The 22863-nt window shown below is 52.3% G+C and overlaps 1 protein-coding gene across 1 annotated transcript in view; it reads left to right on the plus strand.

Moving 5' to 3' along the window:
* Positions 1-22863, plus strand: part of PLXND1 (plexin D1) — a gene marked incomplete at its 5' end in the record, with an annotated part of 70869 nt that overhangs the window by 20337 nt on the left and 27669 nt on the right. The window contains 16 exons of the mRNA XM_051788474.1: positions 716-816; positions 1490-1619; positions 2139-2313; positions 3785-3893; positions 4810-4912; positions 7802-7906; positions 9699-9788; positions 10630-10723; positions 13021-13184; positions 14914-15065; positions 15181-15280; positions 18387-18526; positions 18887-19054; positions 20860-20950; positions 21114-21389; positions 22287-22436. Of these exons, the coding sequence (XP_051644434.1) occupies positions 716-816; positions 1490-1619; positions 2139-2313; positions 3785-3893; positions 4810-4912; positions 7802-7906; positions 9699-9788; positions 10630-10723; positions 13021-13184; positions 14914-15065; positions 15181-15280; positions 18387-18526; positions 18887-19054; positions 20860-20950; positions 21114-21389; positions 22287-22436 (2148 nt within the window). The remainder of the gene's footprint in view (positions 1-715; positions 817-1489; positions 1620-2138; positions 2314-3784; positions 3894-4809; positions 4913-7801; positions 7907-9698; positions 9789-10629; positions 10724-13020; positions 13185-14913; positions 15066-15180; positions 15281-18386; positions 18527-18886; positions 19055-20859; positions 20951-21113; positions 21390-22286; positions 22437-22863) is intronic.

The raw sequence follows: 22863 nt of genomic DNA on the forward strand, positions 1-22863 counted from the left end.
AACCAACACATGCTTTCTCTCCAACTGCTCCTGCCAAGCGAGTTCCCAGAGGTACTTTGATTTCTTTACAAATCAAGGTTTCTAGAGTGGTGCTACTTTCTGATTGTTGCATAAATAGCCAGGGAGCACTGAGCTCTACCTGGAAAGGAGCTTTCTGCAGGTCTGGATGAGAGCTTTTCACAGGGAGGAACAAGCTGTGAAACCACCTCCATCTGACACCTCTGAAAGGTGCAGTGTCACTCTCCGTAGCCTGGCCATCCCATGGCTCCTGCCATGGCACTGGCTGGAAAGGGGCAGCCCAGCTCAGCCCAACTCAGCTCAGCCCAACTCAGCACAACTCAGCCCAACTCAGCTCAGCCCAACTCAGCACAACTCAGCCCAGCCCAGCCCAGCCAGTTGGGCACACCGTGGAGCACCCGAACCCTTGGGTGTCCTCCCTGCCCTGGGACAGGCTCTGGAGGTCCCCAGTGGGCAGCACGTGGCTACCCGGGCTGGTCCCTCAGTGGGTGGCTGTGGCACAGCACCCACCTCCAAGTGGTGCCAGGGTCTGCTGCCGCTGCCGTCAGTGAACGCGCTGCAGGCTGAGGGGTGTCACAGCCCAAGGCACTGCTGTCTCGTCCCCAGCCGTGCGTGGCCGTACTGGCACGTCCCAGTTGGGCGGGTGTTCCTGTGGTGCTGTAAAACATTTGGAAGCAGTTGTGCTGTTGTCGTGCAGATGACGCGGGTGAAGGTGGCTGCCTGCAGCCAGTACTCGACGTGCACAGACTGCCTGGCCGCCGCTGACGCCTACTGCGGGTGGTGCACGATGGAGACCAGGTAGGACCAGGCGTGTCCTGGTGTGCTTCGGCATGTCCTTTGGCCCTCATGCCCGGGCAAGAATTTCTGGTGTCTTTTGTATTTCCTTGCAGTCACACTGCCATAAGTCTTTGTCCATTCCTTATGAAATATGTGTTGTTAAAAACAATTACATCTGGCCCAAAGGGTTGGGATGCTCTTCAGAGCCAGGACTTCACTGTAGCTGCATTGTCACACTGCAGGCAGCTACCAGTGCAGAGAATGTCTTGCCAGCATCCAACCATGGGACTGCGAGAGCCCACGCCCTGTGAAAGACCAGCTTTTGCCCTTGCAGTTCTCATCTATGAGTAGAAGACAATCACACTCAGAAAAGGATATTCAAAATTAGATTCCATGTTTGCAAACTGAAGATGTTGGACAGAATGTCACCTCCTCTTCCTCAGTTTGGATTAAGCCTGGCCTTCTCCTGCCTCCCTCAATCCTGGTGCTCCACTGGTGCTGTGGGAGTGTGTGCTCTTATCGTGGCAACCAGACACTTTAAATATAGCAGAAAACACCGAGGCTTAGCTGCATAGATAGAGGAAAAAGATGCAGACACAGGATTTTCTCAGAATCTTCTCTCACAAGGAACTCAACAGTTTTATCACCTATTTTAAAACTCATCAACCATGAGCTGTTCCCCTGTCCGTTGCAGGTGTTCTTTGCAGCATGAGTGCACCAACTCCACAGGGGCCAACTTCTGGGCGAGTGTGAGTGAAGGAGTGCAGCAGTGCCCCTCCATGACCATCCTGGAGCCCGAGATCAATATTGACAAAGAGAACCCGGTGCGTTTGATCCCAGTAATAAATCAATCACCTGCAGTGTCCGTAGAGCCGTTACCTGCTCTCAGGGCAGGTAACTCTCCATGCTCCTCCAGCAGAGAGCACGGCTCCGCAGGGCTCACACGTGGGTCAGGGGGATGCTCTGCTGAGCTGCTGTGTCAGGCCAAGGCTCTCAGAGGGCTGGGGGTGACCTCCTGCACTCTGGAGCTGGCTGGATGCTTGTAGGCAAACAGAACCTAGAGCTGCTGCACCAAACACACAGGGGAGGGTAGCAGAATTTCAAACACAGATGATCAGCTGCAGATGGCTGAGTCAACTCATTTTCTGGTTTTGTATTGTTGCTATTTTTAACTATTTTAATTGTATTTTTAATGTTTTCATCAAAATATTTTTTGTTTAAAGACAGACCCTGTCTGTGGGTTTGTTTTGGAGTCGTCTACCTCTGAAAAGCTCCTAAAATGTTGAAAAATTCTAAATGTAATTTTCTGACATAAAATAACTGATTTTTTTTGTCTAATATAGGCCCTGATAATACAAATAAATGGAACTATCCCGAACCTGAATGGAACAAATATTTCATGTGACTACGGAAACAACATCCACACAGTAGCTAGAGTTGCTGGAGATTATGTAAACCAATTTATTTATTGCAGTTTGCTTCCACGTGAGAAATATCCAGCATTTCCTGATGACCAAGGTATGTAGAGGCAAGCAAGCTGGGTTCCTTCTAACTACTTTTGTGGACATAATTTTTAATAGACTTCATTTCTTTTTCCATTTGTATATGCAGATAATGCATACAGGGAAGAAAAGCCCAAAGCTGCTTCTCTTTTACAGGGCATATGACTCTGAAGCGTAGGAGTTCCACCATCTTTCCACAAAGTGACAGTGTTTCAAATCTATCAATTTTTATTTTAAACATCAGAATTTAAATGCCAGTTAATGGACTTACTTTTATCTGATTTGAGTTTTTGCTTCAGATTTAGTAAGCACTAAGCCAAAAATGTTTCAGCCTTGGACAAATAATGTTGCTCCTTATATTGATATTTTCAATTGCTCTGTTTAATTTCCCTCTGCAACACGTGCTGCCTTTCAGGAGAAGCTCTGGAAAAAGAGCAAGTGGGTGCCTAAAAGAGCTCAGGAACTCTTAGTCCCTGAGCCAGATGGAGCTTTGCAGTGTCCCCTGGTTTCTGATGGTACCACAGGGGAGGCCCATCCCAAGGCTCCTGGAGCTGCCTGCGGAGGGGCGAGCGCCTGTGGATGAAGCTGAAGGAGGCCGAGCTGATGGCTGAGCTGACCCCATCTGAGATCAGCCACTTAGCAATGGAGTCGGCCCCTCTCATAGTGCCTTCAGAGAAGTTCAGTGCTTCATTCCAGACTTGAGTGCTTATTAAATTTTCATCCTTCGAGCCTGGAGTGAATGCGCTATTGAAGATGGCTGACTTCAGTAGAGAGAGAATTAGACAGTCCTTTTGAAAATCCCACTTTTCCTAGGCCCATTTGTAAAGCTGCGTTGTTTTTCTCCCCAGCTATCCAAAGAATGAGAGATCATTAACTGCTCTGTATTGTTGGTTATGGCAATGTCCAAATGAATTTCTGGAATCCAATGCATTGATTTATTGTCCATATTCTGAAAGAGGCATTGTCTCTTCTCCTTGGTGCTTATATGGCAAAATTGCAAAGAAAAAAAAATTCAGCAATTTTGGGGGGAGGGGAGGTAGTATGGCATCTTGAGCAGCCAAAAAAGGGATTTCCACTCTCCTCTGAGTGTTTGTTGTCATGGGGAAAGTGAGCAGGGTTTTAAAACATGATAACTAACATGTTTAAATTACCACATTTTTTAAAAATATAATTTAGCACCAACTGTACGTGAAGACAATTATTAACTCTGCTAATTAACACTTGCACAACACGCTGAAATTTTGTGCTGAAAGCCACAATGTTCTTTTCTGTGAGGGTAGTGTAAAGCACTGATTTGGGAGGGAAGGGCTGAAAGTCAGAGGACAAAGAATGGCTGGTCCAAACTCTGAAATGCAGCTTGGAGGAAGCCCTAGGGAAAACAAATCAGATTTAGCCCTTGTTTTCCCAAGGGTCTGTTTTGTCTACTGTCTTGTGAGCGTGAGCGAGGGGCTCTTGCAACCCAATATTCTTTGGCTTGATTCTCTCAGACCACGTGGTGGTTGAAACTGCTCTCCGGGTCAACAGCAAAAACATTATCCAGGCCAGTTTCACCATCTATGATTGCAAAAGGACTGGAAACATTTACCCAAAGAGAGCGTAAGTGACCCCGGTGTGTGGGCAGCGGGGCCCCCACAGGCGGGGCACGGGTGGCACCGGGGTGATGGAGGCAGGTGGGGTGGTTTGGAGGTGGGAGGTGCCAGCACACAGCTGGACGAGGGTCTCCCTGTGTGGAGTTAATGGGAGAGCACAGCCCCTGCCAGTGGGTGGCTGGGGGCCTGAGCAGGATTTGGCAGGATCGTGGGGGATGCAATACCAGGGATTTACAGAGGAGGGTCCTCACGTCGTCTCAAGCCATCTGGACATGTTGGGTTTCTTTTAAACATGAATAATATTTTTATATAAAGCTTGGTCTGTTAACCCTTCAGCAGCAGAACCAGCCTCCCCAGAAATCCTTGGAAGCATCTGTGGGGCGCTGGGGAAGGGAAGGACATTCTCTCTTGCCCTTTCCAGCCCTGGGCGGGAGCAGCCACATACCCCCATCAGCAGGATGGGCTGGAGGGGGACTCTGGTGCCACTCTCCAAAATTCATCCACCTCTCCGGAGTGTAACAGCAGGGCCAGGCTGCAGGGACCCCGTGTCCTACCTGCCGGCACTCCCGTGCCTGTGCAAACAGCAGGGAGAGCCTTCATCAGGCCTGACTTGCCCGGCTCCCTGGAGAGGCGGATGGAGGGAAAGAGTGTTTTTGGCAGAAAAGCATTTTATGCTCAGCAGGTGCGTGGCTCCTGGCCTGCTGTGGCCTGGAGCAGGAAGATGATGTCTGGGGGTGATGGGCTCTGCCCACATCCCCTGCTGGCTCCCAGGGAGAGGAGGAGAGCGAAATTCAGCACCTGCCATGGGTTTTTCTGGGCACCATTGTAGACTGAACTGTGTGAAGACAGGTTGTAGGGCCTAGGTGTGGCTCCTCTGAGCAGCTTAAACTCTGCTTTTCTCACCCATACCTTTACCATTCCAGGTGCACCAGCTGCCTCTCGGCCAGGTGGAAGTGTCACTGGTGCCCCTCCACCTACACCTGCGTCTCCAACCACTCGCAGTGTGACAACGCGCTGCAGATGAAGGTGAGGCCCATTAAACTGCTGCTCAGGCTCTGAGCCTCCTCCAGCAGCCACTTGCTGGCACAGCTTGTGCCCGGCTGGAGTTGGGGCACCCTTCTCAGCTGGTGTCCAGGAGAGGGGTGTGTGCAGGCAGGTGAAGCTGCAGCTGCATCACACCGTGCTGTGCCGTGCCGAGGTGTGTGTGGGAGGAGGCTGGCAGCCTGGCTAAAGCATTCAGCTGTCCTGGTGCCCTCAGTGGGCTCTGTCCCTTGGCTCTCTATCACCTCCCATATCTGGAGCAATGCTGCTGCTTTTCCACATCCTGGGCCGCCTGGGTTTCAGTGTGAGAAACGCAGCCATACTCCACCATTCCCTAGGCTCTGACTTGTGGTTGCTGTATGTTAATAACATGCTGGAGCACCACTGGTGGTGCTTGTCTATAGGAGAAAATCTCCCCTTTCCAAATTGTAGCTTTAATAACCGAGACTCAGTGTGTCCCTGCTTCTGAAATTTAAATTGAAGGTAATTTAAATAAAATTGGCTTTTTAGCAATCAATCTGCTGTAGATCCAAGCCAAGCTTTTACACCGTAAATTGAATATCCCTTTAGCACTGGTGCTCTGCTCTTGGTTCAGCTCTTCCAGTGTTCCCCATGCTTGTCACTGGGAGGAGTTTGGCCCCATGTCAGATGTCCCTCCTTCAACCCCAGGCTGAAACCCTGGGCCAGCTGTGGCATCCACTCTCCTCCAGTGGTAGGGGAGGTGGGTGGCTGTGAGTGCAGGTAATGAGGATGGGGATGGAGCTGGAGCCACCACATTGTAGCTCCATGCGATCGTGTCTAGTGTAAATCTCTGGGAAATGGGAATGGAAAAATCTGTGCTGGGTGGCAGCTCCCAGCAGCGCAGGGTGGCGTGTCAGGATCAGCTGTGCCTCCCTGTGCATACCCAGGTGTTTTGGGGAAGCACATCCTGCTTTGTCTGCTTTTCAGGTTCCAGTGCCTGGTGTTTGGCTGTCTGGACAGGTGCTGGGCACTTGAAAAACATCCCGACAGTTGCTCCTGTGGGGTGTCTGCCCTGTGCTAGAGCACAGGGAGCTGTGCTGCAGGTCTGGCGCCTGCCAAGCTACAGGGCCTGTGGGTTCTCATGCTATGTGTTCTGCCAGGCACTGGCACTGCTGCTCGGGGCAGGGGCTTGGGGGTGTCAGTTCCAGCAGTGGCATCAGTTGACATCAGGGCTGTGGGACTGGCTGGGGACTGCCCTGGGTTAGTCCTAGATCAGCAGAGGACTGACTTATTGTCTCAGATCTCCTACTCCAGAGGTGCAGTTGGGCTGGATGCTCAGCTGGTTGGGCATGTTTCTGTTTTCTCTCTGCTGATCTGTGTGAGCAGCTGCAGGATGAGGTGCTCTGTAGCCCAGGAAACACGGTGCCTCTTCATGTAGTCAGAGCTTTCAGTAAACAAACCATTGCGGGCACGACTGCACCTGAGCGCAGCTCCGCTGGGAAAGCAGCATCAGAGCAGTTCCATCCACAGCATCTTAAACATTCAGCCCCTTTGCTCTGATCCAGACACGAAGGATATAGTCAGCTGGAAGCTTTATTTCTGGTTGCTGGTGAACAGCAGGAGAAGGAGCTGCAAGACGACAAGTTAATCAGTCCTCTAAAGTGTATTTCTCTTGGGAAGCTTTGCCAACTCCAGTGACATGCAAGGACACACCAGGCCATAGGAGGTTTTGCATGAATTTTCTTGTAGCCCTGCTGGTTTTATTTTAACTCTTTTGATTCCCCTGGAAGAAGCTTGGGACTGAAATCTCTCCCCTGTGCTTTGTTTTGGTGTTTTGCTTCCCTTATCATGTGCATCTCTGTTATTTAATCTCCTTGTTTCGGTGGCACCAACTGTGCTTGGTTAGATGAGTGTCCTGACAGAAGTAAAGCATGTTCTCCACAGACAAACAGGCACTTCCAGGTAGTTCCCTGACCCCTAGGTAGGTCTGGAGAGGGCAGGAGAGAAACTTCCCACTCACTGCGTGTCTGGTCCCAGGGATATGTCCGGCCCCAGGGATGTGTCTGGACAGGCATCCTGGTGCTGGGTGGGCAGGCTTGGCCTCTCCTTGGAGCAGCAGCAGCACTGGCATCAGCGGAGCCACAGTGGGCTAACCTTTAATGCAAGCGAGAGGAAATCTTGCCTGCTGCAAATGATTCTGCATAATGGACCAAGTATTTTGTTGTCTTTTACCCCAATGGCTCCACTGTCACAGGCGTTACTCTGGATGTACCCTGGGGCCACAGAGAAGCTGGTTTCATTTTTGCTGTAGCTTCGCACTGTGATTTACATCTCATGAGAGAACAGGACGGGCTTGTCATACGGGCTGGAATTCTGAGTCAGCTCCAGTGTCTGAGACATCAATTTAAAATGAGAACAAAACTGGGGGGACAGATGTCCTCTTAAAATCATTTTTCAGCTTTATTTAAGCCTTTCATTGCAGCTACCCTACTAGTGCAGGCCCCTCACTGGATCCCCTGTGGCTCACCATATCCTCCCTCCACACACACGTGAGACCCCTGTACCTTGTGGTGCCGCTGTGCAGGATGGAGGCCCTGGAACACAGACTCTCCTTGGGGGCTGGCAGGAGTGCTGATGCAGTGAATGGGACGTGGCTTCCAGCAGGCAGGAGAGGGTCACACTGGCAGATCTGCTGTTGGAGGTGGCAGTGGCTCCCTTCAGTGTCACTCCAGCCATGTCACTGCTGGAGCCACAGCTGAGGCATGGATATGCAGTCGCTGTGCACCTGGCAGTACCTGGTTCCCAGTGAAATGAGTCTTACCAAGGGCCCTGATGTGTCCTCTTGTCTTGTCACTGAGGATGCTCAGCACGCACCCAGCTAACCTCTTTTTTCCTTGTTTTTGTACCTAACAGAAGAAAATTGACTGTCCTCGAATTGTACCTGCCCCTTTGGAGCCAATGCCCACAGGAGTATCTCGAGACATCACGATCTCACTCGCCAATGCAACTTTCTCTAAGGTAAAAATGTTCCTAGAGGGACTGGGAAGGTTCGGGTGTTTGAGAGAAATAAAACTCCCAGTTCCCTTGTGGGTGTTTGCTCCACTGCAGAGCGTGCCAGTGTCACACTCTCCCAGCGCCACGTGCCAGCCCCGCCCCAGCACCCACACTGAGGAGTAAAGGACACAGCCCTGAGCTGGGCACTGGGAGCCTGCGCTGGCAGAGCCATAGAGTTGAGTACAGCACAGAAGCATGGTTTAACTTAACTTTGGGTCGTCAGTGCAGAGCTTGTTTGGTATGAAAAAGTCCTTTCTCTGAAATTTTCTGACATGCAAATTGTAACAGGGTGAAAAGGGGGAGTGGGTATTGAATGGTGCCTTCTGAGATGCACTGCACACCAGAAGGAACCAGAGGAATTTGGGGCAGAGAGGCTGGGTACTGGGAAAATGCTTGAGTAAGCACTGGTATTTGTAGAAAGCCGCCCTGAGTCATTTTGGGTCAGTTCAGCAGGGTCCATGGGGCTGGGTTTGCTGTGCCTCTGCAGATGATTCCAGCATGCTGGGCAGCCAGGCAGCTTCTTGTTCTGCAGGGGAGAAGAGTTTTGGAAGTACTGGTGGAGCTGTTCTGGGGTGCCAGGGTACTGAGGGCTGTGGAGGCACTGCTCCCACCACACCTCCTGCCCTTGGTGCGGGGACAGAGCGGACCCTCCCACCAAGATGGGGTGGTCTTTTCCTGCACAGCTTCGGCCTCTGGGAAGGAGGATGTGCCTTCTACAATCAGCAAAATGGGGCCAGAAATCCTTTTTCCTCTCTGGATGCTGGAGGTGGCTGAGGAGGAAGCAATACTGCATGGAACCCATAGGAAATGGAGTCAGCAGGAAAGGGGCCACAGCACCTCGGCAGCTGAAGGGGCTCTGGCACTCTGGCTTCCTTCTGCTCCCTGTCCTGGAATGCCAGCTGGGATTCCTTCTCCTTCCATCTCCACAGGAGCTCATGAGTGCTGCTGGAGCTGGGAGCTTTGGAGACATGTGGCTTTTCTGCAACATAGGCACTCCCTGGCAGGGGCACGAGTCCAGGGGTATGGGCAGCCCGCAGATGCAGAGCCAGAGCTGCCTGGGTGCAGGCGATGCACTGAACGAGATTCTGCCCGTGTGTTCGCTGAGCCAGCAGCTCCCTGCCTGGAGTCTGGTGCCTCCTTTCATGTCTTTTATCAGATCTGCCAGTTTCAAAGGGTAGTTAGACCTCAGTAGTGGTGGAGCATCAACCTTCTTGGAGACAGGATTTTTTCCTGCAGGATGGGGGTACAGCAGTCACTTGGGGCAGGATATCATTCTTGTGTTATCAGGAAAACAGCACAGAAATCTGTCTTTGAAACATGCTTCTGACTGGGTCCTCATTTGAATTAGAGATTTGCTCTGTGTAGTTGTTGGGAGGAGGAGGAAGGTGACTTTGAGCCCAAATCATGGCTGGTTTGGGCTGTTTTACAAGGTGGCTTGGGACAACGGTGGCTCTTGATCTGCACTGCAGCATGAACTCCAAAGACCCCCAGCCATGAGGAACCCCAGTACCCTGCTGTCAGGGTTTCAAGAGCCCAGCCAGGCACAGCTCCTGGTCTCTCTGTGTGCCCTGGTCCAGGTACAGCTCCTGGTCCACACGTTTTGTGTTGGGTTCTGATCTCCTGTTTGACTTGGACACAGTTCAGGTACCGACAGCAGAACAAAGGTGGGACGCAATGCCTGCCTTTTCAGCTGACAGGTGGAGAACTGCACAAAACATTTGCTGCAGCTGTTCTGCCCTTGTCTTCCCTCTCCCAGGAGACAGCTCTGGAGTGCCATTTTGGGACAGACAGGACATTTGAAGCCCGGTGGGTGAACTCCTCTGCTGTGGAGTGTGTACGTGTGCTGGTGAGTCGGGGGGGTGAGGCTGCCAGCCCTGCTTCCCCCATGGTGAGGGCCAGGTCCAAGGGCAGGGAGGGTCTCACTGCCAGCCTCCAACTCAGCAGTGGGACGCTGCTTGCCTTCTTACCTCCCTCCTGGGTTCACCCCTCCAGCAAGAGGCTCTCTGTGTGCACCAATGCTGGCAGGGCACTCCTGCATCACGGGTGTTGTGTTCCCAGATCCATAGGGATCTGCAGTGGCTTTGACCTCTGCTCCCCTGGGGCTTGGGAAGGAGCTGCTTGTTTACCTTTCTAGATGGGAAGAGTTCAGTTCAGGCAAAAAATTTGGCCACCTTTCAGGGTTGCTATTTCTGTAGCTTTTATTTTGAATGAGGAATAGGCCTCAGAAAATGCTGTGCTGCTCACTAGAGAACTGTGTGTGGTTGTCAGAGGGCAGATTGCACCTCCAAAAGACAGCAAACGTTTGGGCTTCCACCAGTGGGAATATTGCAAGTGGAAGCTGGAGAGGAGCACTTTCCCATCACGTCACCTGTATTGCAGCCCAGCACTGAGAATGCACAGACAGGCCAGGCTGTTCATTTTCCTGTCCGTTTCTGCTAAAAATAGCAGCAAACCAGGGCTCTGCTCTCACTGTGGCGTGTGCTGTGTCCCGGTGCCCTTCACTGGGACCTCAGCAAAATGATTAAAACAAAACAGCCATCCTGCTCCTTCTGCTATAGATGAGACCCTCGTGTCTGGGGAAGCAGTGGTCAGAGAAGCCTCACAAGGAAGGTTCATCCATGTAGTGTGGGTATGGGACCTTCTATTTTACTAAATTTCCTAAGTTTTCACTTGTTTTTTGTGTGCAGCTCCACACATCAGAAAAAAGCCATCACTTCCCAGTGAACCTCCAGCTGAAGGACAGACCAGACAGATTTATTGACAGTCCGGAGATGATGACAGGTCTGAGTTGAAAATATGTTTATGCTTCTCTCATCTGGTCAGCTTGAATGACTCTCAAACCCGGGCAGAGTTTATGGGTAAAGGGTAGAGACCATGGCTCTGCCGGGCACAGCTCAGTTCCTTCTCTCAGGCACGTGCAAAAAGCATACTTACCCAGAGTTGCTCCCTGTGAAGGTGAGCCCAGAGCCCAGACAGGCACCTAGGACATCCCGGTTACAGCCAGGGAAGGTCAAGCCCCATCTGTGAATGCAGGCAGCTCTTGGTCACAGTAGGGATGTGGGGTGCCCCCAGGGCCAGGGAGGAATTCCTCCCAGAGGAGAAAAGAGTTGGGGCGGGGCTCTTCCCTTAGCTTTCACAGAAGTGTGGCATCAAGGTTCCACATGCTGTGAAAATTGAGTCTTCTTTTTGCCTTCTGTGTTGAGAAACAATAAAATCTCTAAACACATTCCATCCCTGGCCTGATCTCTGGGAAGAATGCTCAGATTTGCAAAAAAGCCCTTGCTGCATGAGCAGGCTGAGGCAGGCGGGCAGTCAGACTCAGTGTGCTCATATGAGGTGCCCAGGCAGGATGAGCCCCTTGTCGTGGGCTCTGCTTGGAGGCAGTATTCCCAGGAGGCAGTATTCCCAGGAGGCAGTATTCCCAGGCTCTTTCACCTCTCGACAGTGTCAGCAGTTGTGGCAGAAGGGGCTGATTTACCCGAGGTGCAGAGGAGTAGGAGAACCTGAAGGGAGGCTTCCTTTGGAGAATGGCTGTGACAGGGAGAGAGATACAAGCACCAACACCCACTGACCAGGATAAAAAGGTTTCCCTGTGGTAAATCCCTGTGTATGAAGGAGGATTGTCTTGCACAGTGAAAATACCTGGAAATACTAACATGGGCGGGCATGACACGTGGCTTCCCTGCAGAAAGAAGATAGTGTCCATAATACAGCAGTAATCCTGAGGACTGGGGTGGGAGATTGGGATTTTGGATATGCAGGAGACTCAGTTCTCTATGTGGGTGGTGCTGGGAGCAGGAACCACAGCAGAGAGAGCATGTTGGAATTCCCCCTTCTCCTGCACGAAGAAGAAGGAGCTCGCTTACACAGGCCATGTTTTCATCCGTCTGAATTGACCAGAATATTTGGAGTTCCTGTGGGACCCTTAGGCTGCTCTGGCTCCTTGCCTTATTCAGCTGGTGTGAGTCACAATAGAGAGGCTGCCTTGCATCAGGGACAGAGATCTGCCAGGCCAGTTATAAATGTGGGCATTTTTTATAGCGTCTTTAATGAAATTGCTGATATTGGTGTTTATTATTTCAGTATTTATTAGCTTTTATTGTTTTGATAGTCCACTGAAGGAATAGAAGCTCTGCTACTGGGTGGAAAACCACCCAGTGTAACTCCCTGAGGGGACTGCAGACGTGGTGGACTAAGCTTTTTTTTGTGGAGAATAGGAGAGCCCCTTGGCACTGGTGACGTTACTTTAGCATGGCACAGGCAGGATGTTGGTGCTGGTAAAGTTTTGTTAGCACAGCACGGCAGAGTGTTGACGCTGAGGGACTCGTTAGTTGTTCATGAAGTGCCTCGAGATGCTCCCGTGAGCAGAAGTGCCAAATGTGACTGTTTCTGTGTTTTATGTTCTCCTGCAAGGTCTCCTCTGGGGAAAAGGGTGTGAAAGCCACACTTCCTGAGCATTTCTGGCTGTTATCTCAGCGGATACCCACACTCCAGTGGCAGAAGTCTTTAGGCTAGAGAGGAAATGTAACCCGGGGCACCAGCTAATGGAGAGGTGAAGGCGGTGTAGGAAAAAGATGTGGGAGCTGAGCTGAGCAGATCTGAAGGGAGAAGTCAATGAAAGGGGCCCATGGTCACAGGGGGAGGGAAGGGAACTGTAAACACTGTACAGAGTACAAATCACTCCATTTTTGTCAGTGTGGAAGCAATGTGATTGCTTTGCTGGCAGGAAGGAGCCAGCTTTGCCAAGGAGCTTCCCGTGTGGATGCTGAGAGTTGGAAATGCGTAGCATGAATTGACAAAAAGATTCGAGTTTGGGTGTTGTTTGTTTTTCAAGGGGAATAAAAAGGAAAAGAAAGCGCTAAATTATGTTGCAGTGAGAACAAGCACTGAGGCCTTCTGGGAAATCTGCAGGATGGCAGCCAAGTGCTCTGCTCATCCACTGGATTTCAGATGTTGCTGGGATTAATGTAACCGGGGGTGGTGGGAGCGGGGGTGGGTGTTTGACTGCCTCAGGCTAAGCAAAGTTGTGTAAGCCACAGGCCCGGAGCTCACATTTTCTGTTGTCTCTGGTGGCTCAGTGGAGGTGTACAACTGTGGGACCGGCAGTGCCGACTGCTCCCAGTGCCTGGGGAGGGAGGACGTGGGGCACCGCTGTCTCTGGAGCGAGAGCAGCTCCAGCTGCAGGCTGCACACCGAGCCCCCCCAGGTCTCCGACGTCTGCCCAGCTCCTGAGATTAGGAAGGTAAGACCCAAAGGCAATACGGCGTGGGGTGGGGTAGGGTGGGGTGGGATGGGGTGTGGTGGGGTGTGGTGCTGAGGGGTGGGACCAGCCACCCTGTCCCAGCTGGGACAGAAGAGGATCCAGGCATTGTTCCTGGCACAGGACAGGGTCAAGACCAGCACTGAATTATTCACTGACTTTCTATGCTGTTGAGTCGCCTAGTGCCAAGGACATCTTGCTAGTGACAGGATTCAGTCTTCATTGTGTTAGTGGGAAACATAACAGCAGCACAATTCAAATGCCCCCGAGTTCCTAGAGTTGCTAAAAGCAAGAAGGATATGTAGGGTTGGTTGAAGGATCCTTATCAGGAAAGCATTTAATGGAGCATGGCTGAAATGTGATTGTGAGCTCTGTCTCCAGGCACATGTAAACTGCAGTTCTGCTGTGATTTAAGAGTGGCAGAGGGACCTTTGGGCATCATGCATTTTGAAATGTGTTTTACTTAAATTGTAGTTAAATTAATGTTTATTGGAGGCCTTTGGATCTAGGACTCTGCTTAGAGGTATGGTGGGAGCCAACAAATTGATCCCTGACAACTAGCAAAGAAAATACATAGACCAGATCTTAAAATGGGGTCCCTAGAAAAAGAGAAGCTGGAGACACAAAACATCAGAACTGGCAAGGATGTGAGCATCAGAATTGGCAAGGATATGAGATTTCTGCTCTTAGGGAGGCATGTGGTGATCCAGGTGCTGTAACACTGCACAGAGGGGCTGCAGGATCCCCATTGCTGCCGCTTCCCTCTCATCACTGTGGGGGAGAGGTGCTCCCCCGAGTCTGTCCTTCCCCATACTCATCAAATGTTATCAGCACTCCCCAGAAAATAATGGAAGGAAACCACAGTTCAGGTTGCAGAGCGTCACCGACTCTGTCGCTATTTCCTTAGCAAAAAGTGACTGGTAAATCCAAACCCTCTGGAGTCATGCGAGCAGATGAGCCCTCACAGAGCCCTCTGGAGAGGGGCAGCTCAACCAGTGAAGGGGGCACTGAGCCTGGTGGTGGGTCCCCACCAGCCTTGGCCAGCTGGTGCCACCAGGAGTGTAGCACTGGTTCTGTGTGTCGCTGCCTGTGCAAAGGGAAAAGAGCCATTTTTGCTGGAAGGGGTTTGTTTCACCTGCTGAAGTCAGTGCAGTCGGTCCGTCCGGCGGTGCCCTCTTAATGCTGGCACAGTGTCACATCCTGTCCCCTTGCAGTGCTGAGATGTTGTTATGGCCAGCACCCCATCCCCTCACAGCACTGCAGACAGCAGCTGCCAGGTGAAACCAGTGCTGTAGGAGATGGATTCAAAAGCGGGGGCGTGGAAGGAAGGATATTTCACCCTAGATGTGTTTGCAGCTGGAGTGATCCTTGTGACTAAACCCCAGTGCCAAACTGAGCACATAAGTGTGGTGGATTCTCCTTTGCCAAGCTACAGCAAGGAGAGAGTGGTGGCAGGCCTGCTAGGGGAGCAGGAGTGTGAGGAGTGATTCTCTCTGCTTCATGGGGCTCAAGTGGGGTGTGGGCACAGGGACCGGCTCAGGGATGAAGGCCAGAAGCTCATGGTGGTTCTCCCCAAACCTAGTCTAGGGGAAGGTGTGCCTGCCCATGGCAGGGAGGATGGGGCTAGATGATCTTTGAGGTCTCTTCCAACCCAAACCATTGTAGGATTCTGTGATCCTCTGACTTCATGCCCTGTCCCTTGGTGCTGCAGATCGAGCCGCTGCGTGGGCCGCTGGAGGGGGGCACGCTGCTGACCATCCGTGGGAGGAACCTGGGCCGCCGCTTCAGCGACGTCCTCGCCGCCGTGCGGGTGGGCAGCGTGCACTGCACCCCTCTGCCCGACAGATACGTCGTCTCTGAGATGTGAGCTGGGGGAGCTGGGGAGGAGGGCCCTGTCCCCTGCATGTCCCCTGCCTGTGCCTGCCCATCCCCATCCCTGCTGCCAGGCACTGCTGCCAACCACCTCATCCATCCACAGGATCGTGTGCCAGACCGGAGAGGCTCAGGAGGCGTTTTCAGATGTGGTAACAGTTAATGTGAGCCGGGAAGGGAGGTCCAGGGAGCGATACTCCTACGTGGTGAGTAGCCATCTCCTGAGTATTTCTTTGGTGATTCCTGCACCCTTTAGAGTGAGCCTGCAGCTCCACCCACCTTCCCTAGCTGGCTGGGAAATGGGATCTACAACTGAACATATCGGGGTCCTCAAGGAGCCACTGCGGTGTCTCCTCACCTGTGGTTACCTGAGCGGGATCTGGCAGGATCTCAGCAGGGTGTCGGTGGCACAGCCGTGCTCCCAGGCTCAGCTTCTGCGGGGGTGTGTCTTGTCCCAGCTCGATTAACGTTTCTCCTGCTATAAAAGGAGCTCAGTTTTCTTCTGCCTCTTTTGCTAAAGTGCTGTTACAACCTGTGAGATTTTTTGAGATTTGTGAAGTCCCTTTGTGAGGTGTAAGTTACATTCCATTAATTCACATTATTTAGAACTGATATTTTTGCTGCAGAGACTGTGTTAGTTTTTGCACGAAGTAATGTGTAGGGATTAGACTGGAGCTAACCCTCTGTCATTGTTCAAAGAAAAGCCCTTTATAGCTTTGTGCTGTGCCGTCTCACAGACAGCTTTCATCTCTACAAACCTGAGAGAAATACATGCATTTCTTCTCTTCCCTACGCGACCCTTGTCCCTGGCTGGACACTACTCCTGGGCAGCCCCAGCGGGTGGGTGCCAAGGCATGCAGAGTGCTCTGAGCCTTTGTGCCTCTGCTCCAGCTTCAGCTGGGGCAGGACAGCCCATGGTGCAAGCTGTTGGCCTGGGAGGAGACTCGACGCCCCAGGAAAAAACGTTTGATTCCTGGTGGCCATTGTGAAGAATTTAAGACAGATCATGGAGTGTGATTCCCACCCCGTAGCCAATGAGAGGTTGGGTGTTTAGTTCAGGGAGGGTTACGGGTTACACAGCATGCATCTGGCACAGGCACGGCACTTCCCAGCACCCGGCAGAGCCAGGCCTGGCAGTGCACAGGGAGAGACTGGCAAGGAGATGGCCAGGTCAGTCTCAGCAGGAGATCCAGCAGTCTGGAGTGGATTGAGGTGCCACGGGGGTACAACCCAGTGACAGCCCCGGGATCTGGGGGTTTCTCAGGACGTGTGTGCTCAGCTGGCACATCCCCGCTGCCCAGTACTGTCTGCCTGACAGAGGGGAGAGGGGCACGTGGCGTGGGAAAGGGCCAGGCGGCTCCTTCGCCAGCTCTTGGCATGAGGAAAAGCCTTTCAGGTAACACCTGTGGAAGCACCAGCACAGAACAAAGCCAGTCCCTGACCTCATCCTGGGTCCATGGCAGCCCTGTGCTGGCAGCTCCTGGGCAAGCTTGGGAAGCAGTCAGTGCCCCCCGGAGCGGGAGAGGAACCATTCCTGGTCAGGTGGCACAGCAGAAAGCTGCCTGTCTGTCTGTCTCTCAGTCTGTGTGTCTCAGCAGAGCTTGGAGCAGAGATGAGGAAGTGCCCTGCCTTGTGCACATATGTCGTGGGGAGGGACACTGCATGATGCATTCCTGGGGGTGTGTCACACCAAAAGTTGCTTTGCAACTTTTCAAAAAGGTTGCTTCTGCACCATTTGCAGACCAAGCAACACTCAAGTTTTCTTGGTTCTCCTCTCATATCAATGGCATGCAGATGGAGTAGCCTACACCATGCAAGGCTGGTCTTGGTGAGATCTGAGCTTGGTTAGAGGTACAATTTGCCTGGAAAAGTTTAAAAGACTTTCAGAGCTACCCTTCCAAAGAAAGTCCCTTGTGACATAGCAAATATTGTTTCTGTGCTACATGTTTTATAGTCCCCATTAGATGTGTCTAGAAGAGATAGGATTCAGCTGTAATTGTGCTGAGGAGAGGGGAGAGGCCCCTTCAGAACATTATAGCAGGCTGTGGGTGAGCTGGATTTGCCAAAGCTGCGATGGAGGCGATTGGTGCTGGCAGTGCACTGAGAGCAGCAGCCACTGGCTCTGGCTGAGGGGAAGAGCTGGAGGGCTTTGGGGAACAGGAACAATCCTCTCTCCTGTTGTAGCTGCACTTGTCAATGCATGGGTTAAGGGCCAAGGGCAGGAGACAGCTCCCTACAGACACCCAGAGAAATACAAAATGGATCCTATGAAAGTGGGTGACGGTCAGAAACAACAGTGAAAATGATTACAGAGGAATGAAGCCATCTGAACGTAGGACAAGGACAAGGGTAGCTGTTAATACATGGGTTTGTGTAGTGAGGACTGCCAGGCAAGGCATTAGCAGCAGGTTCAGCCTGCACTCCACAGGCCCATATGAGTCTGCTCTGAGAGACGGCCTAGGGGTGAGCAGGACCAGCCCCCACGGGCCTCCTGCCTCAGGGCATGTGCTGTCTGAGAGGGAGTTACCACTGCCCTATGGAAGGGTCTTGAGATCATTATTTGTTCTGCCCTGGCTGTCCTACTCAAATGGAGCAGGGACGTTGCCAGCAGCCTCTCCTGGGGTGCCTGTGAGCAGACACAAGGGCTCAGTGCCACGTGAGTTATCAAAGCCTCCAGCTCATGAATCTCAGGAAGATTTCCAGGGGCTGCAAACACAGATAACATACACGCTAATTTCTGCTGCAAATGGTGAGAGGCAAAGTAACTTCCCCTTTAGTTCCTGTCGTCGCCTCAAGAGATGCAGATATTAAGCTTCCTTAAGCAGGGGTTTGGTATTCAATTATATAGACCCAGGTGTCTGTTTTCACAATTCTCAAAACCATCATCCGGTGGGGCTTTAACATTTTCCTTGCATTTAGGAGGACATGGATCTGGAAGGGCAGAGGTGGTGGGAGAGGGAATGAATGAGAAATTTCCTTTCGTAATGGACCTGGAGCTGTTGCTGGCTCTGGACCCCCCTGCTGGAAAACTGAAGGGGCTGATGGGATCCTGGGCTTCTGTTTGGCCTCATGTCTCATTTATAGCCAGAATTTAGAGACCACAGAGAGTCACAGATTTTGTATTGTCTCACTCCTTAGTGTTTGTACCTCTCCTCTAGTTCTGAAATCCTGCCAGTAAAAGCTTTGCTGTGCTGCTGTTTGAGCCTCACAGTGCTGGATACTTACATGTTCTGAATCAATTCCCATGTGTGGTGTGGAGTATCCAGCTGGGGATTTACTAGGCTAGAAAACAGATTTCCCCTTTGTTTTTAGCTTCCCCTGGTGCAGTCCATAGCTCCCTCGAATGGCCCGAAGGCTGGAGGAACCAGAGTGACCATCAGAGGCAGCAGGCTGGATGTCGGCTCAGAGCTCCGTGTCCTCATCAACTCCTCCAAGCAATGCACTGACCTCAGGTGAGAGCAGGGCTGGGCTAGTGACAAGAGACAAAGCATTAGGAAGGATGGTATTGGCCTCCAGGTGGTCAAGCAGGGCAGGTGTTTTGGTGGGGGGCACCACTCCATGCTGGCAGAGCATTCCCCTGCCTGCCCTTTGGCCTCCCCTGTGGCTGTAGGGGAACTGGTCTGGCAGCTGGGATGATGTGTGCTGGGAACTGCTCATTAGCAGGCCAAGTGTAACAGGCAGTTGGCATGTAACTGCAAGCTTCTTCTCCCCTGTGGCTGCCACCTGCCTGGCTGCCGAGGGGTTGCCCAAGGCCACAGTGCCGGGCTCCAGCCGCTGCCTGTGCCACAGCTCACCTGCCTCTTCCCGCGCAGCCGCACCGACAGCACCATCACCTGCACCATGCCCGCCGCCGAGCTCACCACGGCTGTGCCAGTCTGCGTGCAGTTTGAGAACAAGTCTTGTGTCAGCCTCAACATCACTTTCAAGTATGAGAAGAACCCGGTTATATCAGACATCAACCCCAAAAAGAGCCAAATCAGGTGAGATCCTGTCCCAGCCAAGACAGCCTGTGAAAGAGAGGGTCAGTTCCAGGCTGGTGGGAGAGGGTCCTACTGGGAGAAAGGGGCTTTCCAACCCTGGAACTGGACACATTACCTTGCAGATGGGTACAGAGGGCACTGCAGCTTGCTCTCAGGGTGCTCCAGGGCACCCCAGCACGGGAGTAGAAGAGGTCTCACACACCAGGACTGTCCATAGCTTGGTTTGATGCATTTAGGAGTGGAAAAATGTCAGCCTTAGTACCTGTACCGTGCATACCCGGTGGGTGCTTTAGAGAGGTTTCAGGTGGGAGCTTAATGAGACCCTGAGGATTTTTCTTGGCAGTAAAACTGTAGGAGGATGAGATTTGTACTTTTGGATTTCAGCCTTCTCCAAGGTCACAGTATTTAATTTTTAAAGTGTGTTGCTTTTAATTTCACGTCTCTCTGTGGAGCACTCAGGCTTCTGTTCCTTTGGATATCATAGCAAAATCCCACCCTCCTCAGCTGTGAAGCCTGGAAAATCCAGGGCTGACCAGGAAATCTGGGACGCCAGCAGCTGTGCCGGCAGGACCTTGGTGGAAGCAGCACACCCAGGGGCGAGCACGAGCAGGCTCTGGTGCTCTGATCCTTGGAACAAAGCCGCCTCTCGGCATTCCCAAGCACAGCGCCAAGGCCGCAGGCTGTGGGAATGTTAGTGGAAAGGCAGAGTCATGACTCATCGAGGCTCAGCCCCTTGCAGGCTCCCAACTGCTGAGTGTCGAGAGTGCTGTCTAAAAAGAGTCAGGGGAAGAATGTCCCTGCTTGTAGTCACAAGGGAAACCACTGGCATATTTCTCCATCACCTTAGTCTGCTTCCTTAGCACTTACAGCAGTTCCCAAATTTCAGAGTGCTGGGACTGTGACTTCTGCAGCCTGTGTGGTGGCTTATGCAGTCTGACTGCTCGCCATGCTGCTGGGCTGTTGACCATGAGGGTGTCAATAACTTGTGTAAAAATTTAACTGGAACTGATTTCTGTTACCATATTGATAAAATAATAATTCGTATAAACAAAATTTAAACCAAAACAGAAATTGTAAGCTAGTCTACAGATGTGACAGGCTCCTAGTTAGAAACTTGGATCATAACCACCTGTGATACCCACAGGCTTCAGAGAACCTTGGGCCTTACAGCCAAAGTCACTGTGCCTGGAGTGCTCTTCACATAATAGGATTTGTGAGTCCTGACTGTTCCCTGGCAAATACTCTAACCAGGTCAAATATGATATGGAGGAAGGGTTCTCCAGCCCTTGCTCTGCATTGTGCACATCAGTGCTGCTCGTTCATGTTGTTAGTTGACTGCACAGTGAGAGGCCCATGGGTCACATTTTCCCCCCAGCAGGTACAAAACACAACAACTTTCACATTCTGATCTAAATCAGAAGTTCGTAGGAGATGCAGGATCCCTGTCAGCCTCTAAGGGACTTTCCCCTCTTCAAGCCTCACAGTTCTCTGCAGGTCCCTGAGTGGCAGGGAGAGGGGCAGAGTCATGGGTAGGGGCAGGGGATGTCTCCTGCTGCTGGAAGAGGCCCTCTCGCTTTCCACCACAGCATCTGCTCCTCCTTCCTTCCTTCCCTGATACCATGGTAGCAGTGTGGATCCTTACTGTAAGCAGGAAGAAGACTTTGGCTGTTGGGTCACATTTTCTGCTCAAGCAGCTGGGAAACATCTCTGGGAAAAGAGATGAGGACAGGAGGGAGACAGCCATCATACCCTGCTGCTGCACTGTCCTCTGCAGTCACCCTCTCTTTCTTCCCTTCTCCTAAAAGTGGGGGCAGGATCATCACCCTGGAAGGAAGAGGCTTTGGGCTGGTCCAGAACGTGTCCATGGCTGTCCGTGGCATCGGCAGAGAACACACGGTGGGTGTCCTGGCTGGGTGTGGCCCGGTGACAGAGTGGGGCTGTGTGTCCACTGCCAGAGGATGGCTGGGCTGTGCAGCTGAGGCCTCAGCCCACGCCTCAGGATGGGCTGAGAGCGCTCGCGGTGCTGGGTTCTGATGTTCTCGCGCTCTCCTGCTTGCAGTGCTGTAGGGTTCACACTGACACCACGATCACCTGCCCCTCTCCAGCTGCCTCCAACATCACTGTGGGGAGCAAGCCTGCCCCCGTCGACTTCTACCTCAATGGGCGCCTCTACACAGATGACCGCCCAGCTCTGGATGAGGAGATGTACCCTGAGGAGGCCCTGCACTTCAGCAAGTTCAGCCTGGCGTACTATGCTGACCCCCAGTTCTCCACAGCCAAGAAGGAGAAGTGGATCAAGCACCATCCCGGCGAGCCCTTAACTCTGGTCATACATGTAAGAGAGTGGCTGTTACAGCTCTGCTTCTCTCAGGGTGCTGCCTGCTCCCCCATGGGCAGCTCCACAGTCCTGAGTACCAGTGCAGTGACCGTCCACAGGGAGAGGAGAGAGAAGTGAGTAGCTGGGGACTGGAGAGGCAGGAGCACGTGCTTCAGGCTCAGCATGCTGCTCCTGTGTGTCTCTGTCCCAGGAGATGCAACCTGGCCTGAGGATGCCCTCTGAGACAGAGCTGCCTGGGAGAGTGTCATAGCATGAGACTAAATGAAATACTGGATGTGTGAAAAAGAATGACCATGCACTGGCCTGAAACAAGGCAGGTGCTGCAGACGAGCCTGACAATAGGTGTTTATTCCTGCAGAAACAGATCATGCAATCTTCTGTTTTGACTACTGAATTCAGCTCAGCTCACAAGGAAGTCAGGGTGCAGCAGTTGAGTGGCCTGGACGATGAGCAATAGTAATTCAAAGGCCATTGTTCACTGCAGGATATCCTCCCTGCTTGCAACGTGCTCCAGAAATGTGCTCCCCCTTTCTCAGGCTCCACAGGCGCATCCCCTGGCTGTCCCCTCTGTTGTACATCCTTCCCCCTCCCAGGTGGGCGCTTACATCTTTATCTTCAGTGCACAGCAGGCCAGATCAAAAGCAGATTTTTCCAGGTTCCATGAGGGGCTTGCTCATCCCATTGCCCTGTGCTGAGTGAGGAATGGGAAACAGGAAAATGGGGAATGGCCTGGTTCTGGCTTTCCTGTGGAGTGCTGGAAAGATGTCCTTGGTGAGGGAGAGTCCTCCCAGGTCTGCAAAACAGTGGGGAATATGGAAAGTAAAGCAGGAAGATCAGTTGCAATTCCAGCTGCTGCTCTGCAGCCTGACATCCTGATTCTATTTCTGTCTTTAGAAGGAGCCTGACAGCCTGGGCCTGGAGAGCAATGAGTACCAGGTGAAAATCGGCCTGATCTCATGTGAGATCCAGATTGTTTCAGACAGAGTCATCCACTGCTCCGTCAATGAGTCGCTGAGCACCTCGGAGAGGCAGTTGCCTGTGACGGTGAGTTCCAGAGCCCCTGCACTGTGGGCGTGTAGGGTGGAGGGGTCCTGCTGCAAACCCTGTGTGTGAGGGACCTGCCCAGCTCACCCACTGGTGACCCCGCACAAGGCTGCACAGATGGAAGGGTGCACAGAGCACACCGTGCTGGCAGCTGTCCCGGGGCAGCTGGTCAGTGGGATGGAGGCTGCCCAAGTTGTGGTGAGGGGCTGCCACGTTCCAAGTCATGGGACATGGACAGCTGCCTGCTGAGGTGCTGCACTGTGCCAGGGGGAGGTTACTCAGTTCTGCTGGGGCTTGGTGAGGTCTCAGGCATGTGAGGTTTTGTCACTTGCAGTGATTTTCTGTCCCCCATGAGATACGTTTGGGGAATTCCTTACAACTTTCAGCCAGCTGCTCTGCTCCCACCAGCAGAAGGGCCACGAATGGC

The sequence above is a fragment of the Manacus candei genome, unplaced genomic scaffold (genome assembly GCF_025592945.1).
Source record: "Manacus candei isolate 608988 ecotype Guabito, Panama unplaced genomic scaffold, ASM2559294v1 h1tg000025l, whole genome shotgun sequence".
Classification (NCBI taxonomy): Eukaryota; Metazoa; Chordata; class Aves; order Passeriformes; family Pipridae; genus Manacus; species Manacus candei.